The sequence below is a fragment of the Camellia sinensis genome, unplaced genomic scaffold, assembly GCF_055761805.1.
Source record: "Camellia sinensis isolate YWXY unplaced genomic scaffold, ASM5576180v1 Unanchor12, whole genome shotgun sequence".
Classification (NCBI taxonomy): Eukaryota; Viridiplantae; Streptophyta; class Magnoliopsida; order Ericales; family Theaceae; genus Camellia; species Camellia sinensis.
In genome coordinates, this window is record NW_028128998.1 from 5,901,927 (window position 1) to 5,920,179 (window position 18,253).

Here is an 18,253-nt window from a genome sequence, read left to right on the forward strand (position 1 = left end):
TACCAAACAGGGCCTTTGGCTAATTTAACCTACTTAAATTAATTTCATTTGGGAGAAATTTTTGACTTTTTTTTGTTTGAATAAAATGATTGTGAGAGAAAAAGTGAAATGATTATGATTTATATATAAAATTTTATCTTCTTGACTAACCTACTTTGTCTTTTTGTATTAATTTAACTTCCTTAATCCTTCCCAAACAAGGCCTAATTCATTTTTTTCCCTTTTTTATCTCGTAAATATCCAAACGTAGCCTTAGCGCCGCCACAACAGTCGAAACCGCTAAAACTGGAGGTTGGAATGTCCTCACAATACTCTCTGCGTTTGTCGTGTGAAAGTTTCAAACAGACAAACCAACCTGTCTGAATCATTCATCCACTTGTATAATAAACCCCAAAAAAGCGTTCTCTACCTTTTCTCACCTCCCAAACACTCCCTAAGGTGTCGTTCTTGTTGTCACTCAATTCTCATCAATATGTCAAATCTTTTTCCTTCACTGTACTGCATTTTTTTTTTTTTTTTTTTTGACTTTTTGACTTTCCTAATTGAATTGTTCAAGAAACAACAAAGGAAACTGTGTTTTTTTCTTTTTGTTTGTGTTGACAGCTTCGATTTGATCGGTATTTGACTCGTTAACTTCTATGTTCTGTTATCGTTTCGTTTGCTAATCACTTGAAATACTTGATTTATAGCTTGCTCTGCAGCCTTTGATTTCAATTTTACTCACAATTCACTTGAATTTGTTGTTGCTTTGCTTTTGCAAGCTGATTTGAGCTTTTTTCATTTCAATTTCTTGACAAGTTTAGAGTAAAATTTAGACTAGGTTTGACTTGAATTTAGAGGGTTTTTTTTTTTTAATTTGTTCATCAAAGATCAGATCTCCTTTGTTCTTCAAGCATAAGTAACTAGATTTAGATGAGGATCGATTAAGTGTATTTGTGGTTTGTAGAATTATATGGGGAATACTTGTGTTGGACCAAGTTTTTCAAGGAATGCTTTCATTCAATCGATTTCAACCGCGGTTTGGCGGACCCGATTCCAGGGTGATGATGGTTCTACTCCTACTGGAGAAAGTGTCCCTGTGACACCATCTTCAATCAATGAACCCGAATCGTCTATGCCGGTCCAGAGAAAACCCCCTCAACAAGTCACAATTCCAAAAACTGAACCAACAAAACAAGAGCCACAAGGAAAATCCAAGAAAACCCCACACATGAGGAGGGTTTCTAGTGCAGGGCTTAGGACTGAATCGGTTTTACAGACGAATACTGGTAATTTGAAGGAGTTCTATTCTTTGGGGAAGAAACTAGGGCAGGGTCAATTTGGGATGACATTTCTTTGTGTGGAGAAAGCTACCCGGAAAGAATACGCGTGTAAATCGATTGCTAAGAGGAAGTTGTTGACTGAAGATGATGTGGAGGATGTGAGGAGGGAAGTTCAGATAATGCACCATTTGGCTGGGCATCCAAATGTTATATCAATCAAAGGTGCTTATGAGGATGCTGTGGCTGTTCATGTTGTTATGGAGTTGTGTGTCGGGGGTGAGCTTTTCGATAGGATTACTCAACGTGGGCATTATACGGAGAGAAAGGCTGCTGAGCTTACTAGGACTATAGTTGGAGTTGTGGAAGCTTGTCATTCCCTTGGGGTTATGCACCGTGACCTTAAGCCCGAGAATTTTCTTTTTGTTGATCAGAAGGAGGATTCGCTTCTCAAGACAATCGACTTTGGATTGTCAGTATTTTTCAAGCCAGGTATATTTCTATCTTGAGTATTGTTGAAGCAGTTCTTGTGATATGCCTTGATTCTTTATCAATACGCTTAGATTTTCCATATTGGAATCGAGTTAAACCACTGGTTCTAGTAAATACACCAGTTTCACCAATCTTTGAAAAGCAAAATAGAAATTAAGTTTTGACTATTGTTGTAAACTTAACAAAATGAACTTGACTTATAATTAAGCTCTATCATTTTTTCAGAAGTAGTCAGCTTAGAATTGATGATCAATTTGTGCTTGTAGTATATAGAAATAGAATGCATTTTTTGTCATTTCACTATTGCATTGTTAATTTAATAGCATTGGAATGGAGTTCACGTACATTTGCACAGCACGTGTATATAGAGACCAACCGAGCTGCATAACTGTCTTATGAAGTGCAGACATCAAAACCTTCATATCCATATCATGTTGTTAGGTAGTCCTGCATTGCAGCTAAGAGATAATCAAAAGGTTATCATGCTTTTGGATCAGATTTTTCTGACAATTTTTAGAAAAAGGAAACTCCTGTTGATATTTAAGAAATATTAGAAATTGATATTATATATAAATGTAGATATTGATAATTTTAGGGAATTCAAGATTAGGAAATGATTAGGTTACCATCCCTTATTTATATTAATGGAGATTAATAATTACTAAGGAGCCCTAAGGCATAGGATAATTACAAAATAATAACATATTATGCTAACACTTCCTCTCAAGCTGGTGCGAAAATATCTCTCATGCCCAGCTTACCTAAGATGTCATGAAATGGTTTACTCCCAACTCCCTTGGTAAGGATATCAGCAAGTTGTTCACTAGACTGCACAAAGGGAGTACATATGGTGCCACTAGTGAGTTTCTCCTTAATGAAGTGGCGATCAATCTCAACATGCTTTGTCCTGTCATGTTGAACCGGATTGTGAGCAATGTTGATAGCAGCCTTATTATCATAGTATAACCGCATGGAGTCCGTCTGATCAATACCTAGATCACTCAACAATAACTTGATCCATAAGAGCTCACATACCCCTTGTGTCATAGCTCTAAACTCAGCTTCTGCACTTGACCTGGCAACCGCATTCTGTTTCTTACTCCACCAAGTAACTAGGTTGCCTCCAACAAAGGTGCAATACCCTAAAGTCGATCTCCTATCAGTTACTGATCCAACCCAGTCAGCATCTGTATAGGCTTCCACACGAAGATGATCATACTTTGAAAAATAAAGACCTTTACCAGGAGCAGATTTCAAGTACTTCAAAATTCTCATGATAGCTTCGAAGTGAATCTGATGAGGAGTATGCATAAACTGGCTAACCACATTGACAGCAATAGCAATATCAGGACGGGAGTGAGATAGGTAAATGAACTTACCTAATAATCGCTGATAACTCCCCTTATCTACAACTTCTCCTCCTTCATCATCCCCCAATTTCTGATTGGGTTCCAGTGGAGTGTCACAGGCCTTGCAGCCTTACATCCCAGTTTCCTTCAACAAATCAAGCACATACTTTCTCTGTGAGATAAATATCCCATCCTTGGAGCGAGCAACTTCAATTCCCAGAAAATACTTCAAGCTTCCCAAGTTTTTGAATTCAAACTCACAAGCTAAATATTTTTTCAATAGAGATATTTCCTCACTATCATCGCCCGTAAGAACTATGTCATCTGCATAAACAATAAGTGTTGTAGTCTTACCACGTGAGGAGTGTTTCACAAATAGGGCGTGATCTGCCTGACTCTGTTTGAAGCCATATTTAAGCATAGCCTGAGTAAGGCCTCGTTTGGGGAGTGGCTATTTTACCCAAAAAGCTAAAAAGTTACTAAAAGTTGTCACATCACCTCTCTACTTTTCTGCACATATTTTCGTAAAAAATCAAAAAGTTACTAAAATAGCATGTTCCTAAACGAGGCCTAAATCTCTCAAACCAATAATTTTAGGGAATTCAAGATTAGGGAATGATTAGGATACCATCCCTTATTTATATTAATGAAGATTAATAATTACAAGAGAGCCGTAAGGCATAGCATAATTACAAGATAATAACCAATTAATAACATATCATGCTAACAGATATCACTGTGAAGAACTATTTACTTAATTTATTAGGTTACTTTTAGATTTTGAATGAATTAATCCTTTTTTATTTTTTATTTTTTGTAATTTTTTTATTTAACATTAACTTTACTATTGGCTAATTATCTTGGCCTTTCCACCAGTACTATCCACCCAAAATTTGTTTCAATAAATATCCTTTTCAATTTTGGTCATTTCCCTTGTTGGGGAACTTTGATTTCACCATGTTATAACTACATGAGGTCTTTCTACATTTCTCAAAATCTAATGGACACGATGAATTCAAATCTCGTGTGGAATTTATATGAATGAACCAGAAGTTGTGTGATATAAATCCTGTTGTTCTTCATTGATGTTAATTGTTTTATATCATTTTTTGATTATTCCATATTCGAAGTTTATACTAGCAAAAAAGGATTTATCCATTCTCTTACCACTTCCACATATAGACTTATGCTATGAAGTTTAAATTATAGTTTAACTCTAGCTACAGTTGCTTCTAATCAGTTGGCACTATCTCTTATATTGTAGCTTATATCTTTGTAGTCCTGTAGGAAAACAGTTTGTTCAGGCCAAAAGGCCTTAAGGCTTCATTCGGTTGAAGAAATTGAAATTAAAGATAAAGGAAAAGTTGGAGGTTCTGAAAAGATACCCTCAGGGCAAGGATACTGCCATTTCCTTTGGTTGGTCGGTTGAGAGGAAGAAGGGAAGGGGAAGAAAAAGGTATCTTTTACCATTATACAGCAGCATATTAATACAATGGAGTTGTATAGAGAGCGAAAATGCGAGTAAAAGATTTCACCCAACTAGATGGTGGAAACCGTCTATGTTGCCCTTTTCCTCTCTGTGCCTACCCTTCCCTCATGCGACACGGGGTCTAATTGATTATAGGTGAACTTGGGGATTCACTATTTAAAAACTGATCAGCTTCCAAGTCCACTAAATCAATTATTTTGTTGGTTGTTTTGACTAGAATATCGCTGCAACTCTGGTGTAGAGCAGGGCATCGGATCTGACAAGTGAATCCACCAGATTCTTATGGTTTTTTAAATAATTGGGTATCCCGAGACATACGCAAAGCACTCCCTCCACGTGGGTCGGGCTATGCCCGTGCGCATGGCCTAAGGTTGTATGTGGATCGTAGATTTAGGTAGGGATTTGAAAAGAAAAAGGAAAAAAAAGTTGAATGAAATGCAAGCTAAAAATTTTCTCCATTTCTTTGTTTCTTTCCAAATCCCTATGCAAATCCATGATCCAAACACAATGCAAGGGATTGATAGCACTCAATGGGAGTCGAACCTCATACCTGATGCTTATGCTCAGTTAAAGGTGTACTTCATCGGAAAAAAAATGTTTATGATAAGGATTGTCAATCTATTGGTGTCATAAGTTGCCTTCCAAGCTGGCTTGCTAGATGTCATTTAATTTGGTGTAATCTTCAAAATAGAAAACTGCAAATCATTGTAACCCTTGGTGTAGTCCCTAGTTTGACTACGTCTACTGAACCACATTACTTCCTCTTTTTCTGCTCATTTTATTTTTTTATTCTGGTTGACATTTTTTCGGTTCCTAATTTTGGTTGATCTCTAGATGTTATTGAACATGAGATTTTCTTTCCAAACATCATCCCTCTACGGATTCCGAGGGTTAGACAATTTGGAAGATAGAAATCTATTTTTTGAACAGTTCTAGGTTAAATTGTAGTTGATTTTCTAATGTCTTAATCAACAATATAATTTTAGTTCACCTGCACATGCAGTTATGTTTATTCATTAAATGATGGCTTTCTTCATAGAGTATGTAGTTAGTCACCATTTCTGTGGTTTCAGTCTTCCCTTGTCTTTGACACTTTAATGAATTTATAATTACTCATTGTAGTTCCTATAGATTCCACTTTCTGATGTGTTTCATATTGATTGATCTACCCTTTCAGCTGAACAATTTAATGATCTGGTTGGCAGCCCATACTATGTTGCTCCAGAAGTGTTGCGAAAGCGCTATGGTCCTGAAGCAGATGTCTGGAGTGCTGGTGTAATTGTTTACATTCTATTAAGTGGAGTACCTCCTTTCTGGGCTGGTGAGAATTTGAATTCCTTTGCCATTGAAAATTAGATCCTTTTTATGTCTTTACATTTTATCTAACTCTCAATGCTGATTGTAACCATTTATACTCTTTTCTTTCTTTTTCTTTCTCGTTGTGATCATGTAGAAACCGAGAAAGGAATATTTGAAGAGGTCCTCCATGGTGAGCTTGACTTCTCATTAGATCCTTGGCCAAATATTTCAGAAAGTGCAAAAGATTTAGTGAAGCGAATGCTCGTTCGAGACCCCAGAAGGCGACTAACCGCACATGAAGTTTTATGTGAGTCTTACTGATTGTATTGCTTTTAGCTGATTATCTAAGGACCATTGGATTCACATATGGAAGTTCTTTATTTATTTATTTATTTGTTTTGATGAATAAGGAAGTTCTTTATTTTTTCATTACTACAATAAGAGGAAAAACAAAACAAAACAAAACAAAACAAAACAAACCAGAAATAAATCTGGGAAGTTGTATTGGGTGATAATAGTCATTTTTGAAAATTGAATCACAATAGCGGACACAATGTTAAAACTTGACATACACTTAATAGTTGTTTCCATTTCCCGTTCATTCTGTTCAGGGTGATACCATTGTTTCTTGTGGGACAAACTCTTACATTGCAATCTTACATTGACCTATGTGTGGAATAATATCACAGAGTATTTGAACACTGAAATGGCATTTTTATTGTTGATTTCAGAGCTAGTGGTAACTCTTAAAGTGTGATGTGAAGGTATGAACACGAGGTCTATACCAGAGGCGTATGGGACTTCCTGCAACATCATAGTACTGTTGGTTTCCAATAAAATAAATTGAAATATTTACCATGGTATTTTTTTCTGTTTTCTTTCTTTACAACTCTTACTGATCTCAAGGACTTGTAGTACTTACTGACTAATGCAATATTTCATACTTTGATAACATAATCAAAGTGATCTAACCACAGCCCTGTCAAGTAATTTGCACAATAGAGATGGCACCTTTTAGGTAGCGTTTGGTTTGTGTTTAGAATTATGATTTGAGTGTAGAGTTGTATTTTGAGCTGGTGAGTTTTGGAATTATGATTTGAAAAGAGAAAATTTGTTTGGTTATGAGTTTTGAATTGAGTGTTGAATTTTTGAAATGAGTATTGAGTTTGTGAAAAGTTATTTGATTATGAGTTTTGAAAAGAGTTTTTAAAACTTAATTTAAAAACTTATAACTCATAACCACCAAACACACAACTCAAAACTCGATTAAAAATTCTATTCAAAGTTCATAACCAAGCTCTTTTTAAAATTCAATTCAAAAAAATAATTATTGAAAAAAATAATTTTTTTGTTTAAAAAATTAAAAAAATTCTGATTTTTTTTATATTTAAAATATTAAAAAAATATTATTATTTGTTAACAAAAATGTTCAGCTAGTACTTTAAAATTACTTTTTATTGTATATTTGGTTGAAATTTTTTTTTAATTGTTTTGTTTAAAAATGTTTTTTTAAAAAAAAAAAAAATTATTGCGACAAATTAATTTTTATCTAATTTTTTTTTTTGTTAATTTTAAATAAATGTCCAAATAATTTGTCATTTTGGTCTCAAAAAAATATTTTCTATACTTAAAAAATATCAAAAACAAATATATATATATATACACATATATATATTTTCAAATAACAGGTGCCAATTGCTAAAAAAAATAAAAAATAAAAACACTGTTGCGGACGACCGGATAGACCCAAAAACTTAAAAAACTGTCTAGGAGGATGTTTGGACTGACGACCGGGTAGACCAAAAATTCAAAAACTCTCTGGTTTACCAAACATGTTTTCAAAATGTGTTTTGAAATTGATTTGAAATCATAATTTGAAAACTGTAATCAAACAAAAGGTTGATTATTAGTGTGGAATCATGGTTTGAGAATCAAACCAAACATAGCCTTAATTTTTCCAGAACATTTGAATAAAAAGGATATTACTTTTCTAAATCCTCTTGGGAATCAGCTTTAGGAAATCACCACAGAATATTGTCTTTTGTAGATAACAAGAGATTTATGCAATTGAATTATTTATTTATTTATTTATTTTTTCCCCGTAACTTTCTATGGTTTGTAAACTTTAATTCAGCTCTCAAACTTAAAAAATTACAAATTTCTAATCAACTCCCAATCGAAACTCAAAAACTTGGTACAATAATGCAGGAGTCCTAAGAGCAATAGGATCTTTGATTACGAGGGCACCCTGTGATTGTGTTAGTCACATTTCTATTACCTTAAAAAAATAATTGAAGTAGAAGGGTAGTTACTTGTTCCAGGGTGTAATGATTTTTTTTTTTCCCCTACTTTACTTCACCAACCAATGAATAATTTTTAAGTACTTGTGATATTCATGTTAGTTTTTTGTCCATCTAAAAGAGTAACCTTTGAGGTTAATGTCACCAGCTAGTTGTGAACAGAGAACTATTTTTATGTATTAGTATTGATCTTTCTTCTTATTCTTCTTTTAGGAGTTTAGTTTTTGCCCCCTCCTTTGGATGCATTTCAATTGTCATTTGTTGATAATTTACTCAAAAACTTCATTTTCATTCACTTTTGATGAAGCCTTCAATAGCTACAAGAGTTCATTTCTCTTGTTTCCTTTAGTTGTGAAGCTGGTTTTGAAAAAGAAGTTTTCGTCTGATTGCAAATAGCTTTAGTTACTTTTTGTTAAAATTCACCTACTACACACCTACCACTACCACCTACTACACACTCACCTACTTCACCTACTCTCCACCTACTCCTCACCTACTACACACTCACCCTCTTCTATATATAGGAATCATGAATCATTGTAATAAACATCATCATCAACAAATATCAATCAATAATACATAATTCATTCTCTCTATTTCTCTATACATCAAATTTAACATGGTATCAGAGCAATGTTAAGAATTTAGTATTTTTTTCGCGTCACCGGCGGGCGGCAACCTCGCCTTGGCCGCCCGCCGGACCTCAACCTAGTTCGCTAAAATTCTCTACACATACCTTCACTCTTCTTCACCACCTCGCCGAAGCAAACCCAAAATCCCTCTGGGACATTTCGTCGAACATCATGTCTGCAACAATGATGGGCATGACACACGCGCAGAGATGAGGCTGCTAACTCACAACTTGCCATCATCTCCAGTTGCTTCTCAGTCAGCATATGTCTCTAATAGACTTCCTGATGTCAAGATCAGTGAAGCTTCTAAAGAAATTTCCTCAGGAAAGCAAGAAGTTCCTAATGTCTCTGCTTCACCTAAAGCTTCTCATACAGTTACTGTTAAAAAGCCTCTTGGTGCAAAGAAAACTGGAAAGACTGGGGGACTTGGTGCTCGAAAGCTTACTACTAAGCCAAGTGAGAATCTCTATGATCAGAAGCCTGAAGAACCTTCTGTACAAGTTTCCACCTCCACCCACATGGGTTGGTTCCCACTTTTCATCATCAACCTCCCCCTCCGTCGATCTCCTCTTCCGACATCCGGATCCTTCTGGACTGGATCTGAGATTGCACACGGGCTAGAGTCTGCATGCATCTTAAAGCATTCGAAGTTCGCCGTATCACAGGAGTCCCTTGTACCACTGATTTCAGCCTGACAAGCCCTCTCAAAGCCCTCAATGCCCTTCTTGCCATATATCCACGGAATGCCGTTTGAATTTTGATTACGGCAACTTCCTCCTTCCATTCACCTGTCACCTGAGTCATGGCAGTGGGAAGAATAACCTCTGCAGCAGCTTGAACCGCTGCAACGGGAGACTCGGCCTCAACGTCGTTCGCAAGGCCGTCGACGCCCCGCCGGCGCGGCAGAATTCGTCGCCACCAACAACCTCCGCGACACCGCCGCGATCGCCTCCGCACACGCCGCCGACCTGTACGGGCGGCAAATCCTGAACTTCTCTCTCTTGAGGAGAATAAAGAAGAAACGAGACAACAAAACGGGGGGGGGGGGCTCTCTCTATCCCACTCGGTTGCCCTTTTCATCTTTTAATTTATGTTATTTTTTTACTTTATTCCCCCACTCTCACCACACCCCACTCTCTTCTTTTATTTAAACATCTAAAACCCTCTCTCCACTCATTCCTTTTATTCTTTTTATTATGCACATACTTTCCATTACTATATTCTTATTATTATTCTTATTAAAAATATAAAAAAAATAAAAAAATAAAAACAAACCAAACAAAATTTTCCAAACACCATTGCTGTTTTTCACAAATCCGTGTGATAAAGATTTGCACACCAAACCTTACCTTCTTTTATTCATCTCAGGGATCCACCCCGATCACAATTACACCAAAAAAAAAAAAAAAAAAAAAAAAAAAAAAAAAAAAACAAACAAACAAACAAACAAACACCAACAAACAAAACACCCACATCCACAGGCGGGATTTTTCTTCCCTACTCTGCCGCCGGTCTCTTCTTCTTACCTTCGTCCTGAGCGGCCCTTGCCGGTGTTGCCGCCGTGCTTCCTAATCCACCGAGCACATTCACAACTCCCTGCTCCTCCACTGCAGAATATGGCGGACCTCCAAAACGGAACATCACGGTGGCCTTCCGCTTCAGCTCCTTATTTTCCGCCTTTAGCACACTTATCTCTGCTTGCGCATCCTTATACATGCGTTGGAGCAGAGCCAGCTGGGAGTTTAACTGCTGCACCTCATTTGCCCTACTTTGCAGCCGGTTCGACAAGTTTGTAACCGCAGTCATGGTTTCCACACATGACTTCAATGTATACTGATTGGCTTCCACATCCGACTGCACTGCCATTCTTTGCTCCACAAACCGCATCGGAAAGTTCAACGGAGCAAACTCCGGGGCGCTTGGTTGAGGTTCCAGTGCCACCGCACCAGTTCTCTCTCTTGTTGACTCGTTGAGGTCGGGAAAGAGGGTGAGCAGACCGCGGGACGACGAAGCCATTTTCTGGGCAACAGAGTGTTACTGAGTATCTTTCTCAGCAAAACGAAGAACTTTTCAGAGGTTTCTCTCAGTTTTTCTGTCTCAACTTCTGCCTCAGGTTCAGCCTCCGTCTTGGTTAAATAGCCGAGACAGCCACGCGTATCACGCGCCACTTGACGCCAGACGACAAACGGGCGCGCCAGCCAAGGCACTCACGTGCCTCGCCATCATATCTGGCACGCCTTTTTATGGATTGGGCACGCCTTTTTGATGGCACGCCTTTTTATGGATTGGGCACGCCTTTTGAAAGATTGGGCACACCTTTTGAGGGTGCGACTTTTTAGGGGTCCGACAAGACTCTGTAAACTGTCCCGACATTGATTCCGGTTAGTTTCTACAAGGGTCCAGCAAGACTCCGTAAACTGTCACAACAACTGTCACAACATTGTCTGCTACAACGGTCCGACATGACCCCATAAACTGTCTTCTACATCGGTCTGACACCGCCATCCAGTGTCCTCTACACCGTTATGACACCACCATACAGTGTCCTCTACAAACGTTATGACACCCCCATACAGTGTCCTCTACAACGTTATGACACCACCATCCAGTGTCTTCACCAATGGTCTGACACGACCATACAGTGTCACCTATCATCTTTTATTTTTATGTATTTTCTTGTTTTGTAACTCTCTCCAAACTCAAGTTGGTTAGTTCCTATCCCCCTTGAGTTTGCGGGGCTGTTAAAATTCACCTACTACACACCTACCACTACCACCTACTACACACTCACCTACTTCACCTACTCTCCACCTACTCCTCACCTACTCCTCACCTACTACACACTCACCCTCTTCTATATATAGGAATCATGAATCATTGTAATAAATATCATCATCAACAAATATCAATCAATAATACATAATTCATTCTCTCTATTTCTCTATACATCAAATTTAACACTTTTCAATTTAGAAAATTTGACAGGAATGTTTAAATCCAACAGATTTAATTCAGATTAATCTAAGCTATTTATCCAATTAAACTAAGCATATATAATGAAAAGAGCAAAATCACAAGAAGAGAGCCAAAGATTTACATTGAAACCCTAACTCAAGAAAAAAACCAGAGACACAAACTAGCCACTAGTAATTAATATCAAATGCAAAGCTTACCAAGATCCAGACTCACAGATACTACCTACTCATGCATTTGAGCAGTTTTGTAGATCAATCTGCCTCCACGTCTGTCTCCGACTTGTATTACACCACACAAATACAATTTTCATTCTTCAAGCTTTATCAATTATGCTCTAGACCTATCAACCCTCTCTCAAGAATGTGAAAGAAGAGAGAATATGGACAATATGACCCTCACTCAAGTGCTATCGATGCTCAATGTATACTCAACTCTGTGTCACACTATAACAAATAAGTAAAGACATTTATAGGAAAGGGAAAACCTAAGGGAACAAGTATTTATTTAAAAAAAAAAAAAAAAAATCCCTAAGGGAACAAGGAATCAAGGACCACAAAGATTTTTTTGTTCTAGATATGCCAAGGAAACATGTTCCAACAACATGCGTTCAAACAGTGCAATACCTTGTTCGAACAATGAGACAACTGTCTTACACTTGGTGCTTTAAAATGCAAATTCAAATGACGTATTTGAATGGACCAGTCTTGTGTTCAGTCGTGTAAGGTTAATGTTCTATGTATCTCTGAAACTGCTTTCTCATTCACATGTGACTTTGCACACAAAGGGTTTGCTTTCTAATGCACAATGGCTTTGCGTTCAAATAAGTACAAGTTTTAATGATCTGATCAACACTATGAGCTTAAATTCTCAAAGCCTAAAAGTCCATTTTTGCATTCTAAAGTCAAGCCCGATGGCTAATTAAGTTACATGACAAATTTCATTATGAAACATGTTCAAGACTCAACCAAGCCTAAAATAAATTTACACATTCAAGCTTTGGAATGAAATTGCCAACACAAAAATGACCAAGGGTTAGCTAGACATTTTTCCTCGCAAATTGTGTTTGCATTTCTTTTTAATTGACCTTTTCTCAAATTTCTCTTAATATTTTGACTATCCGGAATGTTTGATGATTGTTTTATATTATTATCTCTATTATTCCCATACAATTGGATGATGGATTTCGGTAGGGATTTGGAAAGGAAAAGGAAAAAAAGGTGGGTGAAAGATGAATGAAATATACCTACCTTTTCCCTTTCTTTTTCTGAATCCCTAACCAAATCCATGATCCTACCTTTTCTCTCTCTTTTTCCAATCCCTAACCAAATCCATGATCCTAACACAGCCTTAGTATGCTGGATTTGATTTCATTATTAAAGCCCTAAGCTTCCTTTAGTTCCCTAGAATATAATGAATATCTTTATTTGGAAAACCTTATTTATGATAGGCAATTGATATTCTAAAATTCTTTGCAGGCCACCCATGGGTTCAAGTTGATGGTGTGGCTCCGGACAAACCTCTGGATTCAGCTGTTCTAAGTCGCATGAAACAATTTTCTGCCATGAATAAGCTAAAGAAAATGGCCCTTAGAGTAAGTCTCTAGATGGGCAAGACATGTTCTTGGAATAACTACCACTTGTTTATATCGAAGATCAATAGACAATTCAGGCTGAAATATTAGTCCTCAGGATTTCTGATACAAAACAAATATACTTTTCTTGCAGATTATTGCAGAGCACCTATCTGAAGAAGAAATTGCTGGCCTGAAAGAAATGTTCAAGATGATAGACACTGACAATAGTGGTCAAATCACTTTTGAAGAACTTAAGGCTGGACTGAAAAGAGTTGGCGCTAATCTTAAGGAGTCTGAAATTTATGATCTAATGCAAGCAGTAAGTATCAGATCAAAGGAAGTCTTAGTTATGTTTGAGGCAATATTTTCTTTGTAGTTGGAAAAAATGGTGTTTCTCAAATAGTTAAAAATCTATTAGTAAATAGCAGTATACAAAATGTAGCATTATTGATAAATCTGGATTAAGAAGAATATAAATTCAAAGAGAGAGGAAGATTATTCCCAACAAAAACTTGATGTTGCTTTTGCTTTTCTTTATCTTTTTTTTTTCTTTCTTTTTTGTCAATTTCCATCCATTTACACTTGAAATTTATGTTATCAAAAAACTACCCACCTATTTTAACCTAAGTAAATGAAGGGTTACATTCAATTGAAGAGTCATCAATTTGTCTGTTTCTTAAAAGTTTTATCTACTGGAAATTTGCACATGTACATTCAGATCAATAAAAACTAATGATAGAGATAGTGTTTGTCAATGAATTTTGCAGAGAGCATAATTGCTTCTTTTGTCCTGCAAGTCAAGATCAATAAAAACTAATGATAGAGATAGTGTTTGTCAATGAATTTTGCAGAGAGCATAATTGCTTCTTTTGTCCTGCAAGTCAACTTGTATAGAATTAAGAGTGATCATTGAGTTAATGGTGGTTTCATCCCTTAAAAAGTAAATATAATGAACCATACTCAATTTTTTTTGGGGGAGAGAATTCAACCCTATTGAGCGCAAAATTATCTGCTGGATTTGGGAGGCCTCTAACATTCTATTTTTGGAGCAACAGAGGATTAGACAGGTTCATCTCATAATCATTTTCATTGAGACTAAAATTAGGGTAATATCACATGATATGCTTAAGAGAACGACGTTGCCTACCCGGAGCAACAACATGGGTAAAGATGAAGTAGAAAGGGGGGAAAAAAAATCATAGTTTGCAGTAAATTGCTTTAGCCCTTTTATTCTTCTGCCGTTCTTTAGATTCCTTTTAGATCTTGAAAAGAAGGAAAGAAAAAGAGAGTGCTTAAAGGTGAAATATTTTTTTGTAAAGCATGTATGAGCATGCTTCTTTTCTTTTCTATGCTCTGTCGAAGATTCAGACAGGAGCCTAAAGTTTTTGCTATATTGAATTTTGAGGCTTGTGTCTCACCTCGTACACATCATAAAATTTTGATATGAAAAATCAATTCTGAAATTGAACTACATCCTATCAATTGATCAGCTTCATTTTTACTTTTGCACTTATTTCCTTCGGAATTGATTAAGAAACAACATTGATGTAGTCCATGACATATTGAAATCTTTTATTTTCAATATGCCTAGTTCTCTTGAAAACTTTCTTCCTTGCAACATATGGATTTTCTTCATCTTGCACAACAGGAGGAGGGAAAAAAGTGATATGATATTCCAAAGGTTGTGTTATCATCAATATTGATTAAAGTGTTTATGTTCTTAAAGCTTTCCTATGCAATTCAAACAGAGAATTTTTGTTTCTTTAAATTGCCTCTGATCCTGCTGCATTTTCTGAAATTGCAGGCAGATGTTGATAACAGTGGAACAATTGATTACGGGGAGTTCATAGCTGCTACATTGCATCTAAACAAGGTTGAGAGAGAAGATTATCTGTTTATGGCGTTCTCCTACTTTGATAAGGATGGAAGTGGTTATATCACCCCAGATGAGCTCCAACAAGCCTGTGAGGAGTTTGGCATAGAGGACGTCACCTTGGAAGATATGATCCGAGAAGTTGACCAAGACAACGTAAATTATTCATTTGCATAACATTACCACTTATTACTATATTATGAAATAGCGATTGGATAGTGTGGAAATAGCCATTCATCTTGACTGTTAAAGAATTCACTCAAATCCACAATGCACGGAACCAATAAGCTAAAATTGCCAAATCAACTTAAAACTTAGCCAAGTCTATTAATACAGTCAAGTTCTGAGTTCATTTGTTGAAAACTTATTCAAGAACACCTTTGACAACTTTGTCAACCGATCTGATCCATTGTAGTCACACCAAGTCATGGTTTTTCGATGATTTGTTTTTGAAATTTTGTACTTCACTCAATATACTTATACCAGACATCCATAGGCTTCCTCTTTTTTTTTTCCTTTTTTTTTTTTTGTGATAGGGGAGGTTCCCTTATTTGGATTCTAGGTATTTGAGTTTACTCGAGTTCGGTCCAGAGTTCTGGTGCGTTTTAAACCTATCACATTTGAATCCATAATTAATTGAAGGTCCAATTATCATATTGTCCTTGGGTGTTCTTGATTCCTTGTCTCGTAGGTGATATTTCCGTTCAAAGTTCATTTGTAACGGATAATTCTGTTATATTTGTGAAATGCAGGTTTCATGTGCTATATGATTTATCTGTGTTGTAATTCGATGTTTCAGGACGGGCGCATAGATTACAATGAGTTTGTGGCCATGATGCATACAGGAAATGCGAGTGGTGGTGGTGGAAAGAAGGGTCTAGAGAACAATTTCAGCATTGGGTTTAGAGGGGCATTATGACTATAGCAGCATATATAGGCTTTGGTGAGTCTTTTTTTTTTTTTTTTTTCCTGAAAGTATATTCGCAGTGTTTGCATTTTATAGTATGGAGCACCAGTGCTCGCCCACGAGGCAGCCCTACTCTTTCATGTACATTAACGAATCATTCAAATTTCCATTTTATTTTGTTTTGCGACTGAACTGAATTGAGCTCTATTATGTTATAACTTGGATACTTAGTCAATGAAAATGGCTAATTGGTTATTTCTTTTGATCCTTGTTCCTTCAAATTTTTATTCATTTTTTAATTGTCATTGATACAATGCGAAATTAATGTCTTGATATCTTCTCGTTCAGATTGTTTGGCATCTTTAGAAGCCCTTTACGCTGTGTTTGGTTGGAGGATTTGGGGAAAGATTTAGAAAAGGAAAGGAAAAAAGTGTGTGAAATTAGGTGAAGTCATATTTTATTCATATTTCACCTACCTTTTCTATTTCCCTTTCCAAATCTCTTCTCAAATCCCTCAACTAAACACAGCATTAGGATGGTAAAATTTTGCATTGTAAATTACCTGCAGAATTGAAACAAACTTTTGGCAAGGTGATGGATGGACATTGCCAAAAGTTGCTCTCTCTTCGTCTCTCTCGTGATGCAGTTCCATGCAAGTTGCAGATAAGATGAGCAGTCGAGTTTTTTTCATGTTACTATCTCTTCTCTCTCCCCTTTCCAAGCCGCCGCTAGCTCTTTCTCTCTGTGCGCGTAGAGGTGGCAGCACCACCAATTGTTGCTGCAATATAGGCTTGTGCCAAGAAAATTCACAAAATATCAAAACACGACCTTTTTATCTATGAAAATAATTTACAAACAAAATTTCCTTCCCAAAAAAAGAAAAACACTTGATCAAAATGATGTCGGTGACAACGCTAAAATTGTAAGTTGTAACGAAGAGTGTTTTAGTTGGAATTGGAAATGAAAGGAGGATTAGGGGCACATCTTTTTGTATGGAAATTCTACAATCTTCTGTATACAAAGTAAATCAGTACCTAAAGTATTGTTCTTAGACAATGTAAACTATCTTAAATATTTAAGATCGAAGGTGAAGCCGAGATTTATCTTAAATATTACACGAGTTATATTTAAAACACACTGCACTTTTCACATTTTTCTGTTTTGATATCATTTATTCCTTAATGAATTGATGTAGTTGTATGCCTTATAAGTTTTCCCATGATTATGGAAAGCTAAATAGGTGAGATTCAATTACATTAATTTATTAAAGAATAATGATATAATTTTTCACTTTCAATTTGGGAAATGCTATGTTTGGCATAAGTTTTTTTTGGCTATTTTAACCACAAAAAGATAAAATAAGGTAAAAAGTCAATAAAATAAAATAGTACATCCATATCATAATTATTTTATTTTTCTCTCACAAAAGTTTAAAAAAAAAAAAAAAAACAAAAACAAAACTAAAATGCCCCATCTCGAACGAGACTTTTTAGTCTCAAAAAGTCAAAAAGTTAAAAAATCAACCTACATCTCAAACAAAGGCTCAATATACTTCATAAATCAACGTAAATTTAGAAAATAAGTTAAAACACCAATAAACGGTGAAAAACAAAAAAAGCAACTCTTGATTTAAGCTATGACATAATTATTATAATTGTTATTAAAAAAATATACTAGTAAATTTATGTGAGAGGATAAAATGTAGATGTATAATCTCTCTTTTTTAATCTCTCTTTTATTTGTAAATTTTTACATATTGATGTTATACTTTAGTATCTGAAATAAAATCCACTCATCACTAAAATAAGTAACTTTTTTTGGTTAATTTAGATTAAATTACTTTTAACAATTTTTCATTTACTTTTGCAGGTAGCATTCAACAAGCAGCCCTACAATAACTATAGAATTTTTATATTTATTATTTGATGCAAATAAATTCATAATTATGAGAAATTATAATCTGCCCACTCTTCAAAACGGTGTGTCATATGCACCTCTTATTGTGCAAATTTTCTTGTTTAGTTATAATCAATTTTCTTATTTAGTTATGACATTATTTTAATTATAACTCATCAGATATTTAGTTATGTCTCATGTTGTGCTT

General features: G+C 35.7%; 1 protein-coding gene across 3 annotated transcripts; it reads left to right on the top strand.

Moving 5' to 3' along the window:
• Positions 1-254: 254 nt before the first annotated feature.
• Positions 255-18,236, top strand: LOC114284701 (calcium-dependent protein kinase 1). 3 transcript variants are annotated; one of them, XM_028227654.2, is made up of 8 exons: positions 255-1,751; positions 5,767-5,910; positions 6,043-6,195; positions 13,272-13,387; positions 13,521-13,688; positions 15,174-15,398; positions 16,042-16,185; positions 18,019-18,236. In XM_028227654.2, exons 1-7 carry the CDS (start codon positions 953-955, stop codon positions 16,159-16,161), a joined length of 1,725 nt encoding a protein of 574 aa, XP_028083455.1. In that variant the 5' UTR covers positions 255-952; the 3' UTR covers positions 16,162-16,185; positions 18,019-18,236. The 3 variants fall into 3 exon arrangements, with proteins under 3 accessions (XP_028083455.1, XP_028083457.1, XP_028083454.1); XM_028227656.2 differs by lacking the exon at positions 18,019-18,236 and adding an exon at positions 16,718-17,130 and having other exon boundaries at positions 264-1,751; XM_028227653.2 differs by lacking the exon at positions 18,019-18,236 and having other exon boundaries at positions 264-1,751; positions 16,042-16,412.
• The last annotated feature ends 17 nt before the right edge of the window (positions 18,237-18,253 follow it).

Bases quoted from the DNA above. Each gene is read 5' to 3' on its own strand.
- LOC114284701 (XM_028227654.2), top strand. From the start codon at position 953: ATGGGGAATACTTGTGTTGGACCAAGTTTTTCAAGGAATGCTTTCATT. The intron at 6,196-13,271 runs GTGAGTCTTACT...AATTCTTTGCAG, and splicing joins AACCGCACATGAAGTTTTAT to GCCACCCATGGGTTCAAGTT. The intron at 15,399-16,041 runs GTAAATTATTCA...TCGATGTTTCAG, and splicing joins GAGAAGTTGACCAAGACAAC to GACGGGCGCATAGATTACAA.